Genomic DNA, 18,970 nt, shown 5'->3' with positions numbered 1-18,970 from the left:
CACATTTGGTAAGTGGTCGATCTGAGAACAATGAGACTGGGGCGCGCGTGCACGAGACGACTCCATGTTTTCATTTTCAGTCTTTGAACGAAAACAACGACTCCCGGTCGGAATATTATCGCTTTTTTTACGAGAAAAATCGCATAAAAATTGATTTTAAACAGCGTTTGACATGCTTCGAAGTACGGTAATGGAATATTTTGAATTTTTTTGTCATGAAACGCGCCGGGCGCGTCACCCTTCTTTACCCTTCGGATAGTGTCTTGAACGCACAAACAAAACGCCGCTATTTGGATATAACTATGGATTATTTGGAACCAAACCAATATTTGTTATTGAAGTAGAAGTCCTGGGAGTGCATTCTGACGAAGAACAGCAAAGGTAATCCAATTTTTCTTATAGTAAATCTGAGTTTGGTGAGTACCAAACTTGGTGGGCGTCAAATTAGCTAGCCTGTGATGGCCGGGCTATCTACTCAGAATATTGCAAAATGTGCTTTCACCGAAAATCTATTTTAAAATCGGACATAGCGATTGCATAAAGGAGTTCTGTATCTATAATTCTTAAAATAATTATGTTTTTTGTGAATGTTTATCGTGAGTAATTTAATAAATTCACCGGAAGTGTTCGGTGGGAATGCTAGTCACATGCTAATGTAAAAAGCTGTTTTTTGATATAAATATTAACTGTATAACATAATGTCCTAGGAGTGTCACCTGATGAAGATCAAAGGTTAGTGCTGCATTTAGCTGTGGTTTTGGTTTTTGTGACATTATATGCTAGCTTGAAAAATGGGTGTCTGATTATTTCTGGCTGGGTACTCTGCTGACATAATCTAATGTTTTGCTTTCGTTGTAAAGCCTTTTTGAAATCGGACAGTATGGTTAGATTAACGAGAGTCTTGTCTTTAAAATGGTGTAAAATAGTCATATGTTTGAGAAATTGAAGTAATAGCATTTCTAAGGTATTTGAATATCGCGCCACAGGATTCCACTGGCTGTTGAGTAGGTGGGACGCAAGCTAGCCCAGAGAGGTTAACACTAGACTGATTAATGAACATGATCTGCCCATTTAACAGGTTTCCACCAATTCGTCGTGCTACTGAGAGGATGATTAGATAGGAGGTATTTCACGTGATACACTAGTCTAATAAAGGAGACTCAGTCGAATTATCCATTGAAAATATACCTTCCCGAAAACTATGATTACTACTGCACTGCAGACTATAATATGTACCTCTACTCTCCTGTCTGTTAAACTACATAGGCACTGCCGTTTCCATTCCAGTCTTCTGTAGACAGCATCAGACACGGGTAAATGACAGTGGCTCCTGCATTGACAGGCATGCAGAAGCTGTGAGTAAAAAAAAAAAAAGACAAATGAACAAGCCATTCTAACCTCAGTTTATTAGAGATGATACAGCATTGGTCTTTGTTTTGTAGTTTTGGCAAAATAAACAGAAAACAAAACAAGACAGCAGCTCCTGTTACGACAGACACTCACAAGCAGAAAGATCTAGAACCTCTCTCTCTAGCTCATCCTCTTCTCTTTCTACACAGCTCTACACTGACTGGGTACCTACGTGAGAGTGAGGGAGAACGTGCATGGTTAAAGTGTGTGGGTTTCTCTGTAGACTTGTGGATGCACAGTCTGGAGGAGCCGTGGCCTGTGATGCACTACATCCATCCTACGGCACACATCTTTGTCCATAGCACTAGAGTTTGCGGTCTTGTTTAGTTCATGTCTATTTTGTCACATTTCCCACCCATCCCCCACCAACAATATACAACAGCTTTAAAATTTACAACATTTTACATTCATTCTTCTGAAGAAATGAGAAGTGTGTGTGTGAGCTTGTGACCACACGTATGTTGCCGGGTTTATTCATGCACTCCAGGGCCACAAGATATCAGTTCCTGTTAAAAAGGGGGGTAACATGACATTAGACCCCCCACTCCCTCTCAGTCTGCCAGACCCTGGCGTCAGTCAATCCAACCGGCTGCAGGCTGAGACAAGTCCTCTACTTTCTGGATGACGATGATGTGTGCGACTGCGAGGGGAAAGAGGGAGGGTTGTTTCAGCAGTCCAACTCGTTAACTCCCTTATTAGAGGTCATTATTCCCCTCCCGTGAGAATTGGTTTCTACAGTGGCATTTCAGGGTGGAGGAGTCCATTGTCCCGATAGGGGGCTGTCCTCCCACCTTCTCTCCTCTTCCACCCTCTGTAGTGACTGGTGTTGGGTGTGGGTAAACAGGGCCCTCTTACCCCGGGCCAGGCCAGGCAGGGCAGTGCTCCAGTCCCAGGCTGTGGCTGTGGTTCCGTAGGGAGGTCCAGTCTCAGCTCCAGCTGGAGCTCTGCAGCTCCTCTCTCAGCCAGGCGGGCAGGGGCTGGCCCAGCCGGTTCAGCAGCCTCAGCAGCTCCATGTTGTGCTCCCGGTAATGCTCCGTCAGGAAGGCACGGGACTGTAATACACACAACAGAGAACAGTCAGCGAAGGACTGTATGAGGCACTTGTTAAGACATATCTACATGTTAGGCAGAAGTGAAAACACATCATGGCCACTCAGAGAAACAAGCTGACAAGATGGGATAATCTGCAGTGTCTGACGTTTTCCTTGAAAGATGGAGTAACTGTACCTCAGGAGTCATGTCAGAGTATTTCCTGCCTTTACTCTTGCCCAAACACTTGGGTCGTGCTCCTTCCACCCTCTGGCACCAGAACCCTTTACTTTCATCATACGTCAGAGCCTGGGTGTAGTTGAAGATGGGTGTAACCCCCAGGAACCTCTGGATGCCCTCCATGACCAGGGCAGGGTGGGATCGCAGTTGGGACCCATCCACTATGTGGACCTGGAAACAGGAATCACACCTCTCACATACTGGACTCCACACAGGTAGTACTGCCATGATCAATCATGGAAAATACTGTGAAGCCATGTTTCTGAATGGATGCATTTGAATTGTTCACGGGGGTGTGTCCTGTAGTTTTCAGTATCTGGCTGTGCACGTTTAGTATGTTTGTGTGTATTTCCAGTAATGTAATGTTACCTGGCTGGGCTGGTAGTGGTGTAGCCAGCGCTCCAGGTGTGTGGCGTAGGCCCCAGGTTTAAGGCAGCGCCTCTGCAGGATGAGCAGCTCTCGGGGGGTGGCAGGCCCCGCTGTCACCACCTCCTGGAACGTATGGTTAACGGCCATCGGGTCCTGGTGAGCCCGCTGGTGCTGCAGGGTCACACACAGGTGAAAGGGTAAAGTTCAGACATCTTGAGTCAAAGGTTATCAGAAGTCAGACTTCAGAAGAATCCCGTATCAAGTGATTTTACAAGATAACTTTTGACAGACTTTGTACCTTTGGCCTCTTGAGAATACATGCAAATAAACAGGTGAAGCTCAAATAAAAACAGATGGTATTTCTTTTCTCTGGAGTGAGGCAGCCAGGAGTATCCTTTCCATGTGGTCACTTAATGGTCTTGACAAATGGTCTGGGAATAGTTTATATTTCATGACCCTGATGGTTCATATTATGGCTGAGGAAGTTAAGAGTGTGACAGACCCACCTGGTACCAGGAGTAGGCGCGGTCCGCTGGGTTGATGAGTACAGCCAGGATCTTGGCCCGGGACAGCAGGGCGGCCGCTCTCTTAGGGGCTACCTCCGTGTCAAAGTAGTTGGCACTTTTCTCAAACATGAAGTCTGTACTGACATTCGATGGGAAGGGGAAGAAGTCCATGTACCTGAAGAGAGGACGGGGGAGAGCAGTTACGGTTAGCGAGGGCCATAGGAGAGCTTATGTCATAAATGTCCTTTGAATGTCTTCCTGCGTCATGTCCCTTTCCACCTAATGGACCATACTGTTATACATTCTCACTGATATGAGAGAAATACGTAGATACGTGAGAGCAATATGGAGGAAGACTACACTACAAGTAAGCATGAAGGAACTACAGTGCCTTTGGAAAGTATTCAGACCTCTTGACTTTTTCCATATTTTTCTCCGTTATGGCCTTATTCTAAAATGGATTAAAAAAAAAATCCTCAGCAATCTAAACACAATACCCCATAATGACAAAGTGAAAACAGCTTTTCGAAAATGTATTAAAAAATATTTTAAAAAGCTTATTTACATAAGTATTCAGATCCTTTGCTATGAGATTCGAAATTGAGCTTAGGTGCATCCTGTTACCATTGATCATCCTTGAAATGTTTCTACAACTTGGAGTCCATCTGTGGTAAATTCAATTGATTGGACATGATTTGGAAAGGCACACACCTGTCTATACAAGGTCCCACAGTTGACAGTGCATGTCAGAGCAAAAACAAAACCATGAGGTCGAAGGAATTGTCCGTAGAGCTCCGAGACAGGATTGTGTCGAGGCACGGTGGTGGCAACATCATGCTGTGGGGATGTTTTTCAGTGGCAGGGACTGGGAGACTAGTCAGGATCGAGGCAAAGATGAACGGAGCAAAGTACAGCGATATCCTTGACAAAAACCTGCCCCAGAGCGCTCAGGACCTCAGACTGGGGCGAAGGTTCACCTTCCAACAGGACAACGACCCTAAGCACACAGTCAAGACAAAGCAAGAGTGGCTTCGGGACAAGTCTCTGAATGTACTTGAGTGGCCCAGCCAGAGCCCGGACTTGAACCCGATCGAACATCTCCGGAGAGAACTGAAAATAGCTGTGCAGCAACGCTCTCCATCCAACCTGACAGAGCTTGAGAGGATCTGCAGAGAACAATGGGAGAAACGCCGCAAATACAAGTGTACCAAGCTTGTAGCGTCATATCCAAGAAGTCTCAAGGCTGTAATTATTGCCAAAGGCGCGTCAACAAAGTACTGAGTGAAGGGTCTGAATACTTATGTAAATGTAATATCATTTTTAATACATTTGCAAAAATTTCAAAAAAACTATTTGGGTTTGTCATTATGTGGTAGTGTGTGTAGATTGATGAGGGGGAAAAAAACAATTTAATACATTTTAGAATAAGGCTGTAACCTAACAAAATGTGGAAAAAGTCAAGGTCTGAATACTTTCCGAAGGTGCTACCATATGGATATCATATAGGCTCTTAGATCAGTTCAGACAAAAGAAGGCTACAGGCTTCATTAGAGTGTTTAAAGCATCTGAGTGGGCAGCAAAGTCGTTTTACCAGTCAATGCCGTTGTTGTAGTTGGGCCCGCTAAAGAACTGGATCTCCTCAAAGGTGACAAGACTGGGGAAGCTACTGGTGATGGCAGGGTGGAGGCTCAGGAACGAGTGCAGGGCTGTGGTGCCTGAAAGAACACATGAATATACACTGACTGAAACTCGCCATCACGCAACCCATTTTGGCCAAGCGAGTATGTGGCGAGCGAGAGAGTGTAGATGTCTTAGGAAAATGGTTGGCTGCAGGGTCTCACCTGTTTTCTGTGGGCCTATGACCAGGAACCTCGGTAGTCTATCACAGGTCTTTTCTTTCGACCAGATGTCTTTATGTCTCTTGTCATGACATGGGTTCTGAGGACAGATAAAGAGGGGTTACGGTCTCCAATACATATAGCTCGCTTATCATTAAGTCATTTCATTGCAAAAGAAAATGAAATTATGGGCCAAACTTAATAACAATAATCTCAATAAACAGTAAATATCTAAAATAGGAAACAGTAACTAAAAACCAATGGATTATCACGTCTGTAATAATAATTGATCATTGCAGTCCCCTAACCTGCCAGAGGGGGTCTCTCTCCTCAGGGAAGATCTGGAAGTATTTGTCAGCCAGCTGAATGGGGGGGAGTGTCTGAAGCCGCAAGTTGGTCCAACACTGAACAAACTTCACCAGTGACTCAAAGGTGTACAGGCCCAGCCGGTCGTTTCCATAGTTAGACAGGTGGGTCATGAAGATGCTGATCTGGAGGGAGACAGAGGAACATACCAACAGGTGAGTAGGGAAGTGAGACCTTTCACTGTTTGTCTATGGATCTTAAATGCATACTAGGCAAAATCCTACTCTTGAAACTAAAATTGTAGCACAGATTGACATCAATTAATGATTTACACAAAAGTCAAAGTTACAGGTCCTTTTCCCAAGCTAAGGCTTTTCCAGAATGAAGTTTCTCAGGTCATATAGAGCAGCGGCCTGAAGAAGGTAGCAGCTCCAGTAAGGACAGGCAGAGTATCTTGAGAGTGAACTAAACTTACAGGGTTGAGGAGGACGGTGAGGAACAGCTCTCCTCCCCTGATGCTCTTGTCCAGCTCTTTGGAGCCTCCTGGGTACTCGTTATAGAAGATGGTGTGAGTGAAGAGGCCACATGTCTGTCTGGGTAACACCTGCAGAGACAGAGGGAAATTGTCAAAAACAGTGTAGGAACAGAAGTAACCAACTTCCTCTTTTTTCTAACCACTTAATTAATGAATAGGGCCTTAGTACATTTGCATAAACTCTAAGCCCTTAAGCACTCTCACTAAGCACTGAGGGGAAATCTTAACTTCCGTTTTAAGTCACATTTTCACTAAGTTATGCATGATGTCAATGGGAGATCAAGTGAAAATTCAACTTAAAGTTTAAGACTCACCCCTGAATGATTTACTATTTCTAGCAGCAATTAAAGGAGAAGTTTACCTCAAATCCAAAAGTTCCCAAGTGATTCCATACTCTCTCTCCCTGCAGTCTAGAACGGGAAAGCTGCAAAAACAGGTCACGTGACTCACGATGTATCTTTGTGCACTGCTAGCTCAGCTCCGTTGTCAGTCAACTAGCGATTGAGAAATCTGTGAATTGTGGACAAATTCTTTGTTTTATTGAAAGAATATGTCCGAATGAGTTATATAAACAAATATATATCTAAAGTGCTATTAGGTTTGAGTCAGGAAACATGTATGCATGTATGCACAGTCGGTCAGGGAGAGGTTGAAAATGTCAGTGAAAAAACTTGCCAGTTGGTCCGCACATGGTTTGAGTACACATCCTGGTAATCCATCTGGCCCCATGGCTTTGTGAATGTTAACCTGTTTAAAAGGTCTTGCTCACATCGGCTACATAGAGTGTGATCACACAGTTGTCCGGAACAGCTAGTGCTCTCATGCATGCTTCAGTGTTGCTTGCCTCGAATCGAGCATAAAAGGCATTTAGCTTGTCTGGTAGGCTTGTGTCAATGGGCAGCTCGCGGCTGGATTTCCATTTGTAGTCCGTAATAGTTTGCAATCCCTGCCACATCCGACGAGTGTCAGAGCCAGTGTAGTAGGATTCAATCTTAGAATTGAAGCTTTGCCTGTTTGTTGGTTCGTTCGTTTTTAGGCATAGCGGGATTTCTTATAAGCGTCTGGATTAGTGTCCGGCTCCTTGAAATCGGCAGTTCTAGCCTTTAGCTTGGTGCGGATGTTGCCTGTAATCTATGGCTTCTGGTTGGGATATGTAAGTACGGTCACTGCGGGGACGATGTCGTTGATGCAGTTATTGATGAAGCCGATGACTGAGGTGGTATACTCCTCAATGCCACTGAATGAATCCCCGAACATATTCCAGTCTGTGTTAGCAGAACAGTCCTGTAGCGTAGCATCTGCGTCATCTGACCACTTCCGTATTGAGCGAGTCACTGGTACTTCCTGCAATAGTTTTTGCTTGTAAGCAGGAATCAGGAGGATAGAATTATGGTTAGATTTGCCAAATGGAGGGCGAGGGAGATCTTTGTGTGCATCTCTGTGTGTGGAGTAAAGGTGGTCTAGAGTTTTTTTCCTCATCATTTCTACCAGCATGTGACATGCTGGCCACTAAGTGTGCTGCTTCTGGATGAGCATTTTCTTGTTTGCTTATGGCCTTATACAACTCGTTGAGTGCGGTCTTAGTGCCAGCATCAGTTTGTGGTGGTAAATAGATGGCTACGAATAATATAGATGTAAACTCTCTTGGTAGATAGTGTGATCTACAGCTTATGAGGTACTCTACGTTACGTTACAGCCTTATTCTAAAATTGACTAAATAGTTTTTTCCCTCAATCTACACACAATACCCCATCATGACAAAGCAACAGATTTTTTGCAAATTGAATAAAATATATATAAAAATAAACTGACATTTACATAAGTATTCAGACCCTTTACTCAGTACTTTGTTGAAGCACCTTTGGCAGCGATTACAGACTTGTGTCTTCTTGGGTATGACGCTACAAGCTTGACACACCTGTATTTTGGGAGTTTCTCCCATTCTTCTCTGCAGATCCTCTCAAGCTCAGTCCGGTTGGATTGGAAGCGTCGCTGCACAGCTATTTTCAGGTCTCACCAGAGATGTTCGATCGGGTTCAAGTCCAGATTCTGGCTGGACCATTCAAGGACATTCAGAGACTTGTCTCGAGTTCACTCCTGCATTGTCTTGGCTGTGTGCTTAGGGTCGTCTGAGGTCCGCTGTACTTTGCTCCGTTCATCTTTCCCTCGATCCTGACTAGTCTCCCAGTCCTTGCCGCTGAAAAACATCCCCACAGCATGATTTTGCCACCACCATGCTTCACTGTAGGGATGGTGCCAGGTTTCCTCCAGACGTGACATTCAGGCCAAAGAGGTCAATCTTGGTTTCATCAGACCAGAGAATCTTGTTTCTCAAGAAAATCTCTAGGCGGGCTGTCATGTGCCTTTTACTGAGGAGCGGCTTCCGTCTGACCACTACCATAAAAGCCTGATTGGTGGAGTGCTGCAGAGATTGTTGTCCTTCTGGAAAGTTCTCCCATCACCACAGAACAACTCTGGAGCGCTGTCATATTGACCACCGGGATCTTGGGTCACCTCCCTGACCAAGGCCCTTCTCCCCCGATTGCTCAGTTTGGCCCGGGCGGCCAGATCTAGGAAGAGTCTTGGTGGTTCCAAACTTCTTCCATTTAAGAATGATGGAGGCCACTGTGTTCTTGGGGACCTTCAATGCTGCAGACTTCTTTTGGCACCCTTCCCCAGATCTGTGCCTCGATACAATCCTGTCTCGGAACTCTACGGACAATTCCTCATGGCTTGGTTTTTGCTCTGACATGTACTGTCAACTGTGGGACTTTGTATAGACAGGTGTGTGCCTTTCCAAATCATGTCCAATCAATTGAAATTACCACAGGTGGACTCCAATCAAGTTGTAGAAACATCTCAAGGATGATCAATGAAACAGGATGCACCTGAGCTCAATTTCGAGTCTGAAAGCAAAAGGTCTGAATACTTATTGAAATAGGGTGTCTGCTTTTTATTTTTAATACATTTGAAAAAAATTATAAAAAACAGTTTTCGCTTTGTCATTATGTGGTATTGTGTTTAGATTGATGAGGGAAAAAAATATTTAATACATTTTAGAATAAGGCTGTGACATAACAAAATGTGGAAAAAGGGAAGGGGTCTGAATACTTTCTGAATGCACTGTACTCAGTGTATGTATGAATTGTTTACACTTTTGATTTCTTTAAAACAATGTAATTGTTGGAGTTCAGGTGTTTGACTATTGATGGGTGACTAGGTGCATTCTATTTTTATTTTTATACATTTTTTATTTTACCACCTTTTTCTCCCCAATTTTGATCTTGTCTCCTCTCTGCAACTCCCCAACGGGCTCGGAGGCAAAGGTCGAGTCATGCGTCCTCCGAAACATGACACGCCAAACCACGCTTCTTAACACCCGCCTGCTTAACCTGGAAGCCAGCCGCACCAATGCGTCGGAGGAAACACTGTTCAACTGACGACTGAGGTCAGCCTGCAGGTGCCTGGCCCGTCACTAGAGCGCGATGAGCCAAGTAAAGCCCCCCCGGCCAAATTGTGCACCGCCCTATGGGACTCCCGATCAAGGCCGGTTGTGATACAGCCCGGGATCAAGCTCGGGGCTGTAGTGATGCCTCTAGCACTGCGAGGCAGTGCTTTAGACCGCTGTGCCACTCGGGAGGCCCGCCTGTACTTCTCGTAATAACAGCAATAGTCATGAATTGGATTGGTTTTGCACTCCTGCAAGTGCTCAAAGTGCTTAAATGACAAGGGGAAACGCACCTCATCTGATCCATAAACCAGTAGCCTCCATTAGTTCCTACCCCGTACTGTGTATTGTGTGGTGGTTGTGATGTGTCTGTGCATTGACGTGTGTGTCCTGTGTCTCCTTTCTCTGCAGCCAGTGCATCAATCAGATCCTGGAGAGTGTCCACCACATGCACCAGCATGACATTGTGCACAGGGACCTCAAGGTGAGTCATCTATCACCATGGCAACGCAACACCTGGGGGGGCTGAGTCATCATGCCCCCGCCCCCAAATCCCTCCCACTGGCAACCCTACCGACTCATATGAACAAATGTGTGTATATGAATACCAATGAAAACGTAAACAAAATTCCACACACACGTAAGCAAATAAAAACATTGAATTCTTTGGACGTCAGAGAGAGTGGTGACATTTGCAAAAATGTCTAAAAACTATTTATTTTGCTTTGTCATTATGGGGTATTGTGTGTAGATTGATGAGGGATGTTTTTTGTTTGTTGCCATTTTAGAATTTTATTTATTTATTTTTATTTCACCTTTATTTAACCAGGTAGGCAAGTTGAGAACAAGTTCTCATTTACAATTGCGACCTGGCCAAGATAAAGCAAAGCAGTTCGACAACATACAAAAACACAGAGTTACACATGGAGTAAAACAACATACAATCAATGATGCAGTAGAAAAAAAATATATATATATATATATATATAAAATTTAAAAAAATAAAATAAAAAAAATAATAAGAATAAGGTTGTAACGCAACAAAATGTGGAAAAAGTCAAGGGGTCTGAATATGTTCTGAATGCACTGTATGCCAAATTATTATTGTTATGTGTATTGACATAGAAATACGTCCAGCCTAACACACAAGTCAAGTGATACCATGTTACTAACCTGTGAAACTTTTATTGTTTTGATACTCATGACCCCTATCGACAGGGGGGTTACAAATAAGTGATAGACCACACTATGGGTAATCCTATACCCCAGGTGGTTCCTGGAGCCAGGTATTCCATGCAAGGCTATATAGTTGCCTGACATTTTGTCATGCAAATAAGCCATGGCTAGCCAACATCATCAGACATTGGTAAAATGTGTGAAAATATCCAGTAGGCCAGCATGCCGGAGTTGCCTCTTCACTGTTGACGTTGAGACTGGTGTTTTGTGGGTACTATTTAATGGAGCTGCCAGTTGAGGCCTTGTGAGGCATCTGTTTCTTAAACTAGAAACTAAAGGTACTTGTCCTCTTGCTCAGTTGTGCACCAGGGCCTTCCACTCCTCTTTCTATTGTGGTAAGAGCCAGTTTGCGCTGTTCTGTGAAGGGAGTAGTACAGTCGTGGCCAAAAGTTTTGAGAATGACACAAATATTAATTCTCAAAGTCTGCTGCCTCCGTTTGTATGATGGCAATTTGCATATACTCCAGAATGTTATGAAGAGTGATCAGATGAATTGCAATTAATTGCAAAGTCCCTCTTTGCCATGCAAATGAATTGAATCCCAAAAAAAACATTTCCACTGCATTTCAGCCCTGCCACAAAAGGACCAGCTGACATCATGTCAGTGATTCTCTCGTTAACACAGGTGTGAGTGTTGACGAGGACAAGGCTGGAGATCACTCTGTCATGCTGATTGAGTTCGAATAACAGACTGGAAGCTTCAAAAGGAGGGTGGTGCTTGGAATCATTGTTCTTCCTCTGTCAACCATGGTTACCCGCAAGGAAACACGTGCCGTCATCATTGCTTTCCACAAAAAGGGCTTCACAGGCAAGGATATTGCTGCCAGTAAGATTGCACCTAAATCAACCATTTATCGGATCATCAAGAACTTCAAGGAGAGCGGTTCAATTGTTGTGAAGAAGGCTTCAGGGCACCCAAGAAAGTCCAGCAAGCGCTAGGACCGTCTCCTAAAGTTGATTCAGCTGCGGGATCGGGGCACCACCAGTACAGAGCTTGCTCAGGAATGGCAGCAGGCAGGTGTGAGTGCATCTGCATGCACAGTGAGGCGAAGACTTTTGGAGGATGGCCTGGTGTCAAGAAGGGCAGCAAAGAAGCCACTTCTCTCCAGGAAAAACATCAGGGACAGACTGATATTCTGCAAAAGGTACAGGGATTGGACTGCTGAGGACTGGGGTAAAGTCATTTTCTCTGATGAATCCCCTTTCCGATTGTTTGGGGCATCCAGAAAAAAGCTTGTCCGGAGAAGACAAGGTGAGCGCTACCATCAGTCCTGTGTCATGCCAACAGTAAAGCATCCTAAGACCATTCATGTGTGGGGTTGCTTCTCAGCCAAGGGAGTGGGCTCACTCACAATTTTGCCTAAGAACACAGCTATGAATAAAGAATGGTACCAACACATCCTCCGAGAGCAACTTCTCCCAACCATCCAGGAACAGTTTGGTGATGAACAATGATGGATGATGATGCATGATGGAGCACCTTGCCATAAGGCAAAAGTGATAACTAAGTGGCTTGGGGAACAAAACATCGATATTTTGGGTCCATGGCCAGGAAACTCCCCAGACCTTAATCCCATTGAGAACTTGTGGTCAATCCTCAAGAGGCGGGTGGACAAATAAAAACCCACAAATTCTGACAAACTCCAAGCATTGATTATGCAAGAATGGGCTGCCATTAGTCAGGATGTGGCCCAGAAGTTAATTGACAGCATGCCAGGGCGGATTGCAGAGGTCTTGAAAAAGAAGGGTCAACACTGCAAATATTGACTCTTTGCATCAACTTCATGTAATTGTCAATAAAAGCCTTTGACACTTATGAAATGCTTGTAATTATACTTCAGTATTCCATAGTAACATCTGACAAAAATATCCAAAGACACTGAAGCAGCAAACTTTGAAAATGAATATGTATGTCATTCTCAAACTTTTGGACAGTTTCTTGGCAATTAATCACATGGAATAGCCTTCATTTCTCAGAACAAGAATAGACTGATGAGTTTCAGATGAAAGTTATTCGTTTCTAGCCATTTTGAGGCTGTAATCGAACCCACGAATGCTGATGCTCAAGATACTCAACTAGTCTAAAGAAGGCCAGTTTTATTGCTTCTTTAAACAGTTTTCAGCTGTGCTAACATAATTGCAAAAGGGTTTTCTAATGATCAATTAGCCTTTTAAAATGATAAACTTGGATTAGCTAACACAACGTGCCATTGGAACACAGGAGTGATGGTTGCTGAAAATGGGCCTCTGTATGCCATTCTGCCATTTCCAGCTACAATAGTCATTTACAACATTAACAATGTCTACACTGTATTTCTGATCAATTTGATGTTATTTTAATGGGCAGAAACAAGGAAATTCCTAAGTGACCCCAAACTTTTGAACGGTAGTGTATATGTCACAGAGTTTGCCCCACGAGAGTGCACATGCGCAGTTGTTGCCCATCTCCACTGTTGTTGCAGTTGGCCACATAAAATAATTATCTAAAATAATCTCAATCATTTTAGGTAGAAAAGTACAAATTTCCTGTCTCAAAACCAATGGTACTTTTGCTAAAGAAAAGCTAATTCGGCCATACGCTTTCAATAAAAAAAAGAATTTTCTCAATGGCTTGTTGACTGACAACATAGCAGAGTTAGCAGTGCACAAAGATACGTCACGAGACTCATTCCAGTTGTAGACTGCAGGGAGAGAGAGGGAGAAGGCAAACTCAACCAAACTAATTTCAAGGTATGGAATCATTTGGGAAATGTGTGATTTTAGGTCAACTTCTCCTTCAATAAACTGATTGACTGCCATGACTGACAGTAGACTGACCTGGATGCCATTGTGGATGAAGCCCCTGCGGTAGCGGGCTGGTCTGAGGTGAGGGTACTCCTCTGTGCTGGTCACCTTGATGCCCCACACTGACTTCCAGGCCTCGTACAGCTGGCTGTGGACGGGGTAGACCCCTGAGTGGTGGGGGGCCACAGCATAGCCCAAGTCTGTAGGAATCCCATGCTCCTGAAGGGGAAGAGGGGGGTGGGGATAGATATGAGACAGAGAGAAAGATGGATGTCAGAAGTGTCTAGGGACAGGAGGGACACCCAGAACAAATTGCAATAACAAACGTGATGAAATTGCCATTTTAATGATCAATGAATGAGTCACCGTCTGCTTCAAAACAAACACGCAGCAGAAAAAATAATGTGCAACTTCTCCACTGGAGGGCAACATAGCCCTGCTTGGTCTACAAATCACTACACTGTAAAAAAGGCAACAGTCAGGAAGCTCAGTAGGAGCTTAAATCCTTTAGAGCAGGGCTTTCCAACCATGTTCCTGGAGAGCTACCGTCCTGTAGGTTTTCATTCCAACCCTAATCTAGCACACCTGATTCTAATAATTAGCTGGTTGATAAGATTAAATCAGGTTATATACAACTGGGGTTGGAGCAAAAACCTACAGGTGGGTAGCTCTCCAGGAACAAAGTTTGAGAGCCCAGCTTTATAGACTAACACAAATGCATCAAACTGAATGAATAGTGTGGTACCGTGGCACTGTGCCCCTCGCTGGCAGAACACAGAGTGCTGGGAATGCTTAAAGCTAGAATCCGCAGTTGCAACATACATTTCTTTTTACTTATAAATGAATGATACCCATTGATTTTTGAAGAATATAACTTATAAAAGCCTCATGAGCTTAGTTCAACTGTGGTACCCCTACAGAACCCAGAATATATACTTGTCTGACTCAACATTAATGTATACAAACACTGTACAATTTGGTTTGACATTCGATATCGCAATGGGACTTAAACTCAAAACAACTATAAATTGTAGAAATTCCTACACAAATATTTAAAGCATTTAATGAAACAACTAAAAGATGTGCAACATGAAATTATTGTCCCATTTACATTGTGTAATTTATTTACGGTCCCTAACTAGCCCCACAGAGTATACAAAGTCAAACCAACTTTGCCACCGTTGCACACCGGCCAGGTGAAGCTAATTGGCGAAAGAAGTTGGCTAGCTTGCTCATTGAGGCTCATTAAGCCGTGATGAAGGACCCACTACCCTCTCTCTCCCCCCTGACCACTCAGAGACACGGTCCATCACTGTCAGCCAGAAGGGCAGCTGTATGGCAGCAGGGATTACTGAGAGGGGACACTGCTGCTGGTTAGTATTCACCTCACACACACACCCGCTGACACCGTCTGCTCCCTGGGCCCAGGCCCCTGACTCCCTATGCCACTCACTTCATCAACACGCACAGCTGCCTTGGGGGCAGCATGCTTCTCACTACATCAACAAGGCAGCCTTGGGGGCATCTTTTGCACCAATGTCTGCAAGCCATGTTACTGTACATTAAGAAAGGGCCTTATTTGACTTTTATTTGGCATATGGCCAAGTCCCCAGACTCTAACATACAAGCTGAAGCACAAGGATATTGGATGGTAGATATATATATATATTCATTCATTGTGCATATGAAATGACAGGTAATCGCTCACAAGGAAAAATCCACAACGGCCAGCATCCAGGAATTCAATTACCACTCACCATTTGGATCAACAAGGCCATAACTACATGCCTAACTACGATGCGTTGAGGATAAGCATACTGTATGCATGGCATCTTACCAGAGAGAGCTATAGTATGATTAGGATGCTTGGTATCCACGGACACCCACTCACCTGGGCAAACAGCATGTTGAGCCTCATTTGCTCAGCCAGCACGCTGACGTTGTGGAACAGGTGGGGCTGCATGTGACTCCACATGTGGGGGAACCACCAGAACTCCTTCCTGTGTCTTAGCAGCATGTCATCTCCCCGATCCTCCTCGTCTGTGCCTGGAGGGGTAGGGAGGAGAAAGGGAGCAGAGAAGGAGGGAGGAGGGGGAGGGAAGGAAATAATGGGTACAGAGAGTTTCTCAATGTCACCATCCAACTCAGAATCTACAGTGACACTGTCTAGTACAGGGTATGTTTTGTTTTTTCACTTCGAGATGCCCTCACCTGTGTGATAGAACTTTCCAGAGAAGCCGAGGTTGAAGGTAAAATTGGGGACCAGCATTCGCAGCTTGTTTTGCGTTTTGAGCAAGGCCTGCAAACGAGGACATGACAGAGGAATAGGATTTATATTCACAATTGCAGTTATTAGCTTTAAAAACGATCATGTTGCTGACAAACTTAAAGGCCCAGAGCAGTTAAAAACATGATTTTCCTGTGTTTCATATACATTTCCACACAATGTCGGAATAATACTTCGAAATTGTGAAAATGATAATACCTAGGGCTATTTCGGTGACCGTTTTACCGCCACACCAGCGGTCACGAGTCATGAAGGCAGTCAAATTCCACATGACTGTTTAGTCACGGTAATTAGGATTCTCCAAGCTCTGATGCTGCTGATGCTAAAGCGTGGTGCTAAAGCTTAAAAGGGTGTGAACGATGCTGAATGGGTGTATGGCATATGGCCAAGTCCCCAGACTCTAACATACAAGCTGAAGCACAAGGATATTGGATGGTATATATATATATATATTCATTCATTGTGCAAAGTCTTCCCTGTGGCTCAGTTGGTAGAGCATGGTGTTTGCAATGCCAGCATGGTGTGTGCAACGCCAGGGTTGTGAGTTCGATTCCCACGGGGGGCCAGTACAAAAAAAAAGTATATGCATGAAATGAAATGTATGCATTCACTACTGTAAGTCGCTCTGGATAAGAGCGTCTGCTAAATGACTGAAATGTAAAATGTAAATGTAGACAAAGAGCTCTCCAGTAGGTGTACCAAAATATTCAAGGGAATTTTCTCAAAAGTGAGGTTACAAATGTATCAACTTTCAAAGCAGAATTACTTTCCCATTGTTCCTCAACTGTAGTGTATGATATACCATTTTCTCAGAGTCTTTACTTTTATCCAATAGAAAAAACACAATTTCAAAATGTTGCTACATAAGACCGAATCGAGCCGGTCAGTAACAGATCAAATCAAGAATAGTCTGATGGGTGACAATATTAGCCTATCACTGATATACCACCTGTGAATTATGCCCAGCGTAAGACAAGAAACAATGCCTTCGCAACTTTTACTAATCCTAGTCGCACACCTCATGTAGTCTAGCCCATAGGCCTATATGTTCTGATAACTTCTTCAAATTAAGCACATTAATCCGCTTTAAAACGGGTGTAAAGTCTAACTGGCATACATAAACAGCGGGTGAGTTTCAAGTTTGGAGAAGATAATTTTCACCATAAAAAAGCACCTTTATAATAAAAGCATTACATGCATAATTGCATTTGCAGTCACTTTTGATAATGGTGTTTTCCCACTAATGGAACGTTCGCGGTTATAGACTACTGCCGTGTGCGCATTGCTGCGCTTATAATGTTAAGTAATACCCTAATAGTTTATCAACATTTTAAGCTAAACGTTCAGAGCTGTTGAGTCAGCCACATTATGTAAAAAGTATATTTTTTTATGCTAGTGGTTGTATTAATTTGAGATCTATCACATCCCACAACTGTCCTGTACTATGTTTGGAATATTTATTTATAGCACAGAATAGGTCAACTTTTGTACTATGGGGGATAGTAGATTGACATAGGCTCGTGCTTTTGCTGTTCATTAGGCCTACTCATCTTGTTGGCTGACGAAAAGTAAATGTGGACTGTTCTTCCAATATCTTCAATATGTATCTCGGAATTGGATAAGAAGGCGCACAGTTGGATGATGTGTCTGTCTTCACTTGTAGCTTCTGAGAATGACCTGATCAGGTGATGGAGAGCCATGTGAGTGAGAGGTGCTGCGGAGTGCGCAGCACTCCGGGAGAAGGGCACAACGCAGCACTCCGGGCCAAGGGCACAACGGCCACTGGTCGCAAAAAACAAGGATTTCTTTTAGGGTGCATTACGGCCACACAAAAGGGATGCCGCCGGGAAGTTGAGGCATTATCAAGTGCTTGTTAGATTGTGAATGGGAGACTGATGAAGTGTGTATAGCCTGCGCAAAAACAAAGCAGAGCTCATGCTTTTCAAGCAACTTTTATCAAATCATCATTAGAGTTGCATCACGCAGCCTAACAATATATTAAAAATCAAAACATATAGCCCAACGTTTGTAGAACAACTACAGTTACATTAATAACTCTAAATTAAGCAGATAGGAGTACATATTTATTTGTTAACCTCTCTTGGGCAGGTGGGACGCTAGCGTTCAACAGCCAGTGAAAAATCTGAGTGCCAAATTCAAAACCACAAAATGTCATAATTCAAAGTTCTCAAACAAAGGACTATTTTACACCATTTTAAAGGTACACGTCTCCTTAAAACCTCTTACATCTAGACGTTCCGCTAGCGGAACACCTGCTCCAATATCCAATGATAGGCGTGGCGCGAATTACAAATTCCTCAAAAATACAAAAACTTCCATTTTTCAAACATATGACTATTTTATACCATTTTAAAGACAAGACTCTCCTTTATCTAACCACACTGTCCGATTTCAAAAAGGCTTTACAGCGAAAGCAAAACATTACATTATGTCAGCAGAGTACCCAGCCAGAAATAATCAGACACCCATTTTTCAAGCTAGCATATAATGTCACAAAAAACAAAACCACAGCTAAATGCAGCACTAACCTTTGATGATCTTCATCAGATGACACGCCTAGGACATTATGTTATACAATACATGCATGTTTTGTTCAATCAAGTTCATATTTATATCAAAAACCAGCTTTTTACATTAGCATGTGACGTTCAGAACTAGCATTCCCACCGAACACTTCCGGTGAATTTACTAACTTACTCACGATAAACGTTCACAAAAAAACATAACAATTATTTTAAGAATTATAGATACAGAACTCCTTTATGCACTCGCTATGGCCGATTTTACAATAGCTTTTCGGTGAAAGCACATTTTGCAATATTCTGAGTAGATAGTACGCCATCACAAGCTAGCTATTTTGACACCCACCAAGTTTGACCCTCACCAAACTCCGATTTACTATTAGAAAAGTTTGATTACCTTTCCTGTTCTTCGTCAGAATGCACTCCCAGGACTTCTACT

The 18,970-nt window shown here is 43.4% G+C and overlaps 1 protein-coding gene across 5 annotated transcripts in view; it reads right to left on the bottom strand.

Moving 5' to 3' along the window:
* Positions 1-1,388: 1,388 nt before the first annotated feature.
* The window catches only part of LOC106606834 (bifunctional heparan sulfate N-deacetylase/N-sulfotransferase 2), a 199,447-nt gene continuing 181,865 nt past the window's right edge, over positions 1,389-18,970 (bottom strand). For all 5 annotated transcript variants that reach the window (XM_082975735.1, XM_082975730.1, XM_014203212.3 and 2 more), the window contains 11 exons: positions 15,913-16,000; positions 15,593-15,747; positions 13,735-13,920; positions 6,174-6,302; positions 5,701-5,883; positions 5,396-5,492; positions 5,146-5,269; positions 3,555-3,729; positions 3,049-3,219; positions 2,638-2,850; positions 1,389-2,462 (listed from right to left, as the gene is read on the bottom strand). In XM_082975735.1, coding sequence (XP_082831861.1) covers positions 2,337-2,462; positions 2,638-2,850; positions 3,049-3,219; positions 3,555-3,729; positions 5,146-5,269; positions 5,396-5,492; positions 5,701-5,883; positions 6,174-6,302; positions 13,735-13,920; positions 15,593-15,747; positions 15,913-16,000 — 1,647 coding nt within the window. In that variant the 3' untranslated portion in view covers positions 1,389-2,336. The remainder of the gene's footprint in view (positions 2,463-2,637; positions 2,851-3,048; positions 3,220-3,554; positions 3,730-5,145; positions 5,270-5,395; positions 5,493-5,700; positions 5,884-6,173; positions 6,303-13,734; positions 13,921-15,592; positions 15,748-15,912; positions 16,001-18,970) is intronic.

This window comes from Salmo salar, chromosome 01 (genome assembly GCF_965601325.2).
Source record: "Salmo salar chromosome 01, fSalSal1, whole genome shotgun sequence".
NCBI classification, from domain to species: Eukaryota; Metazoa; Chordata; class Actinopteri; order Salmoniformes; family Salmonidae; genus Salmo; species Salmo salar.
This window is presented reverse-complemented; position numbering and strand designations above follow the sequence as displayed.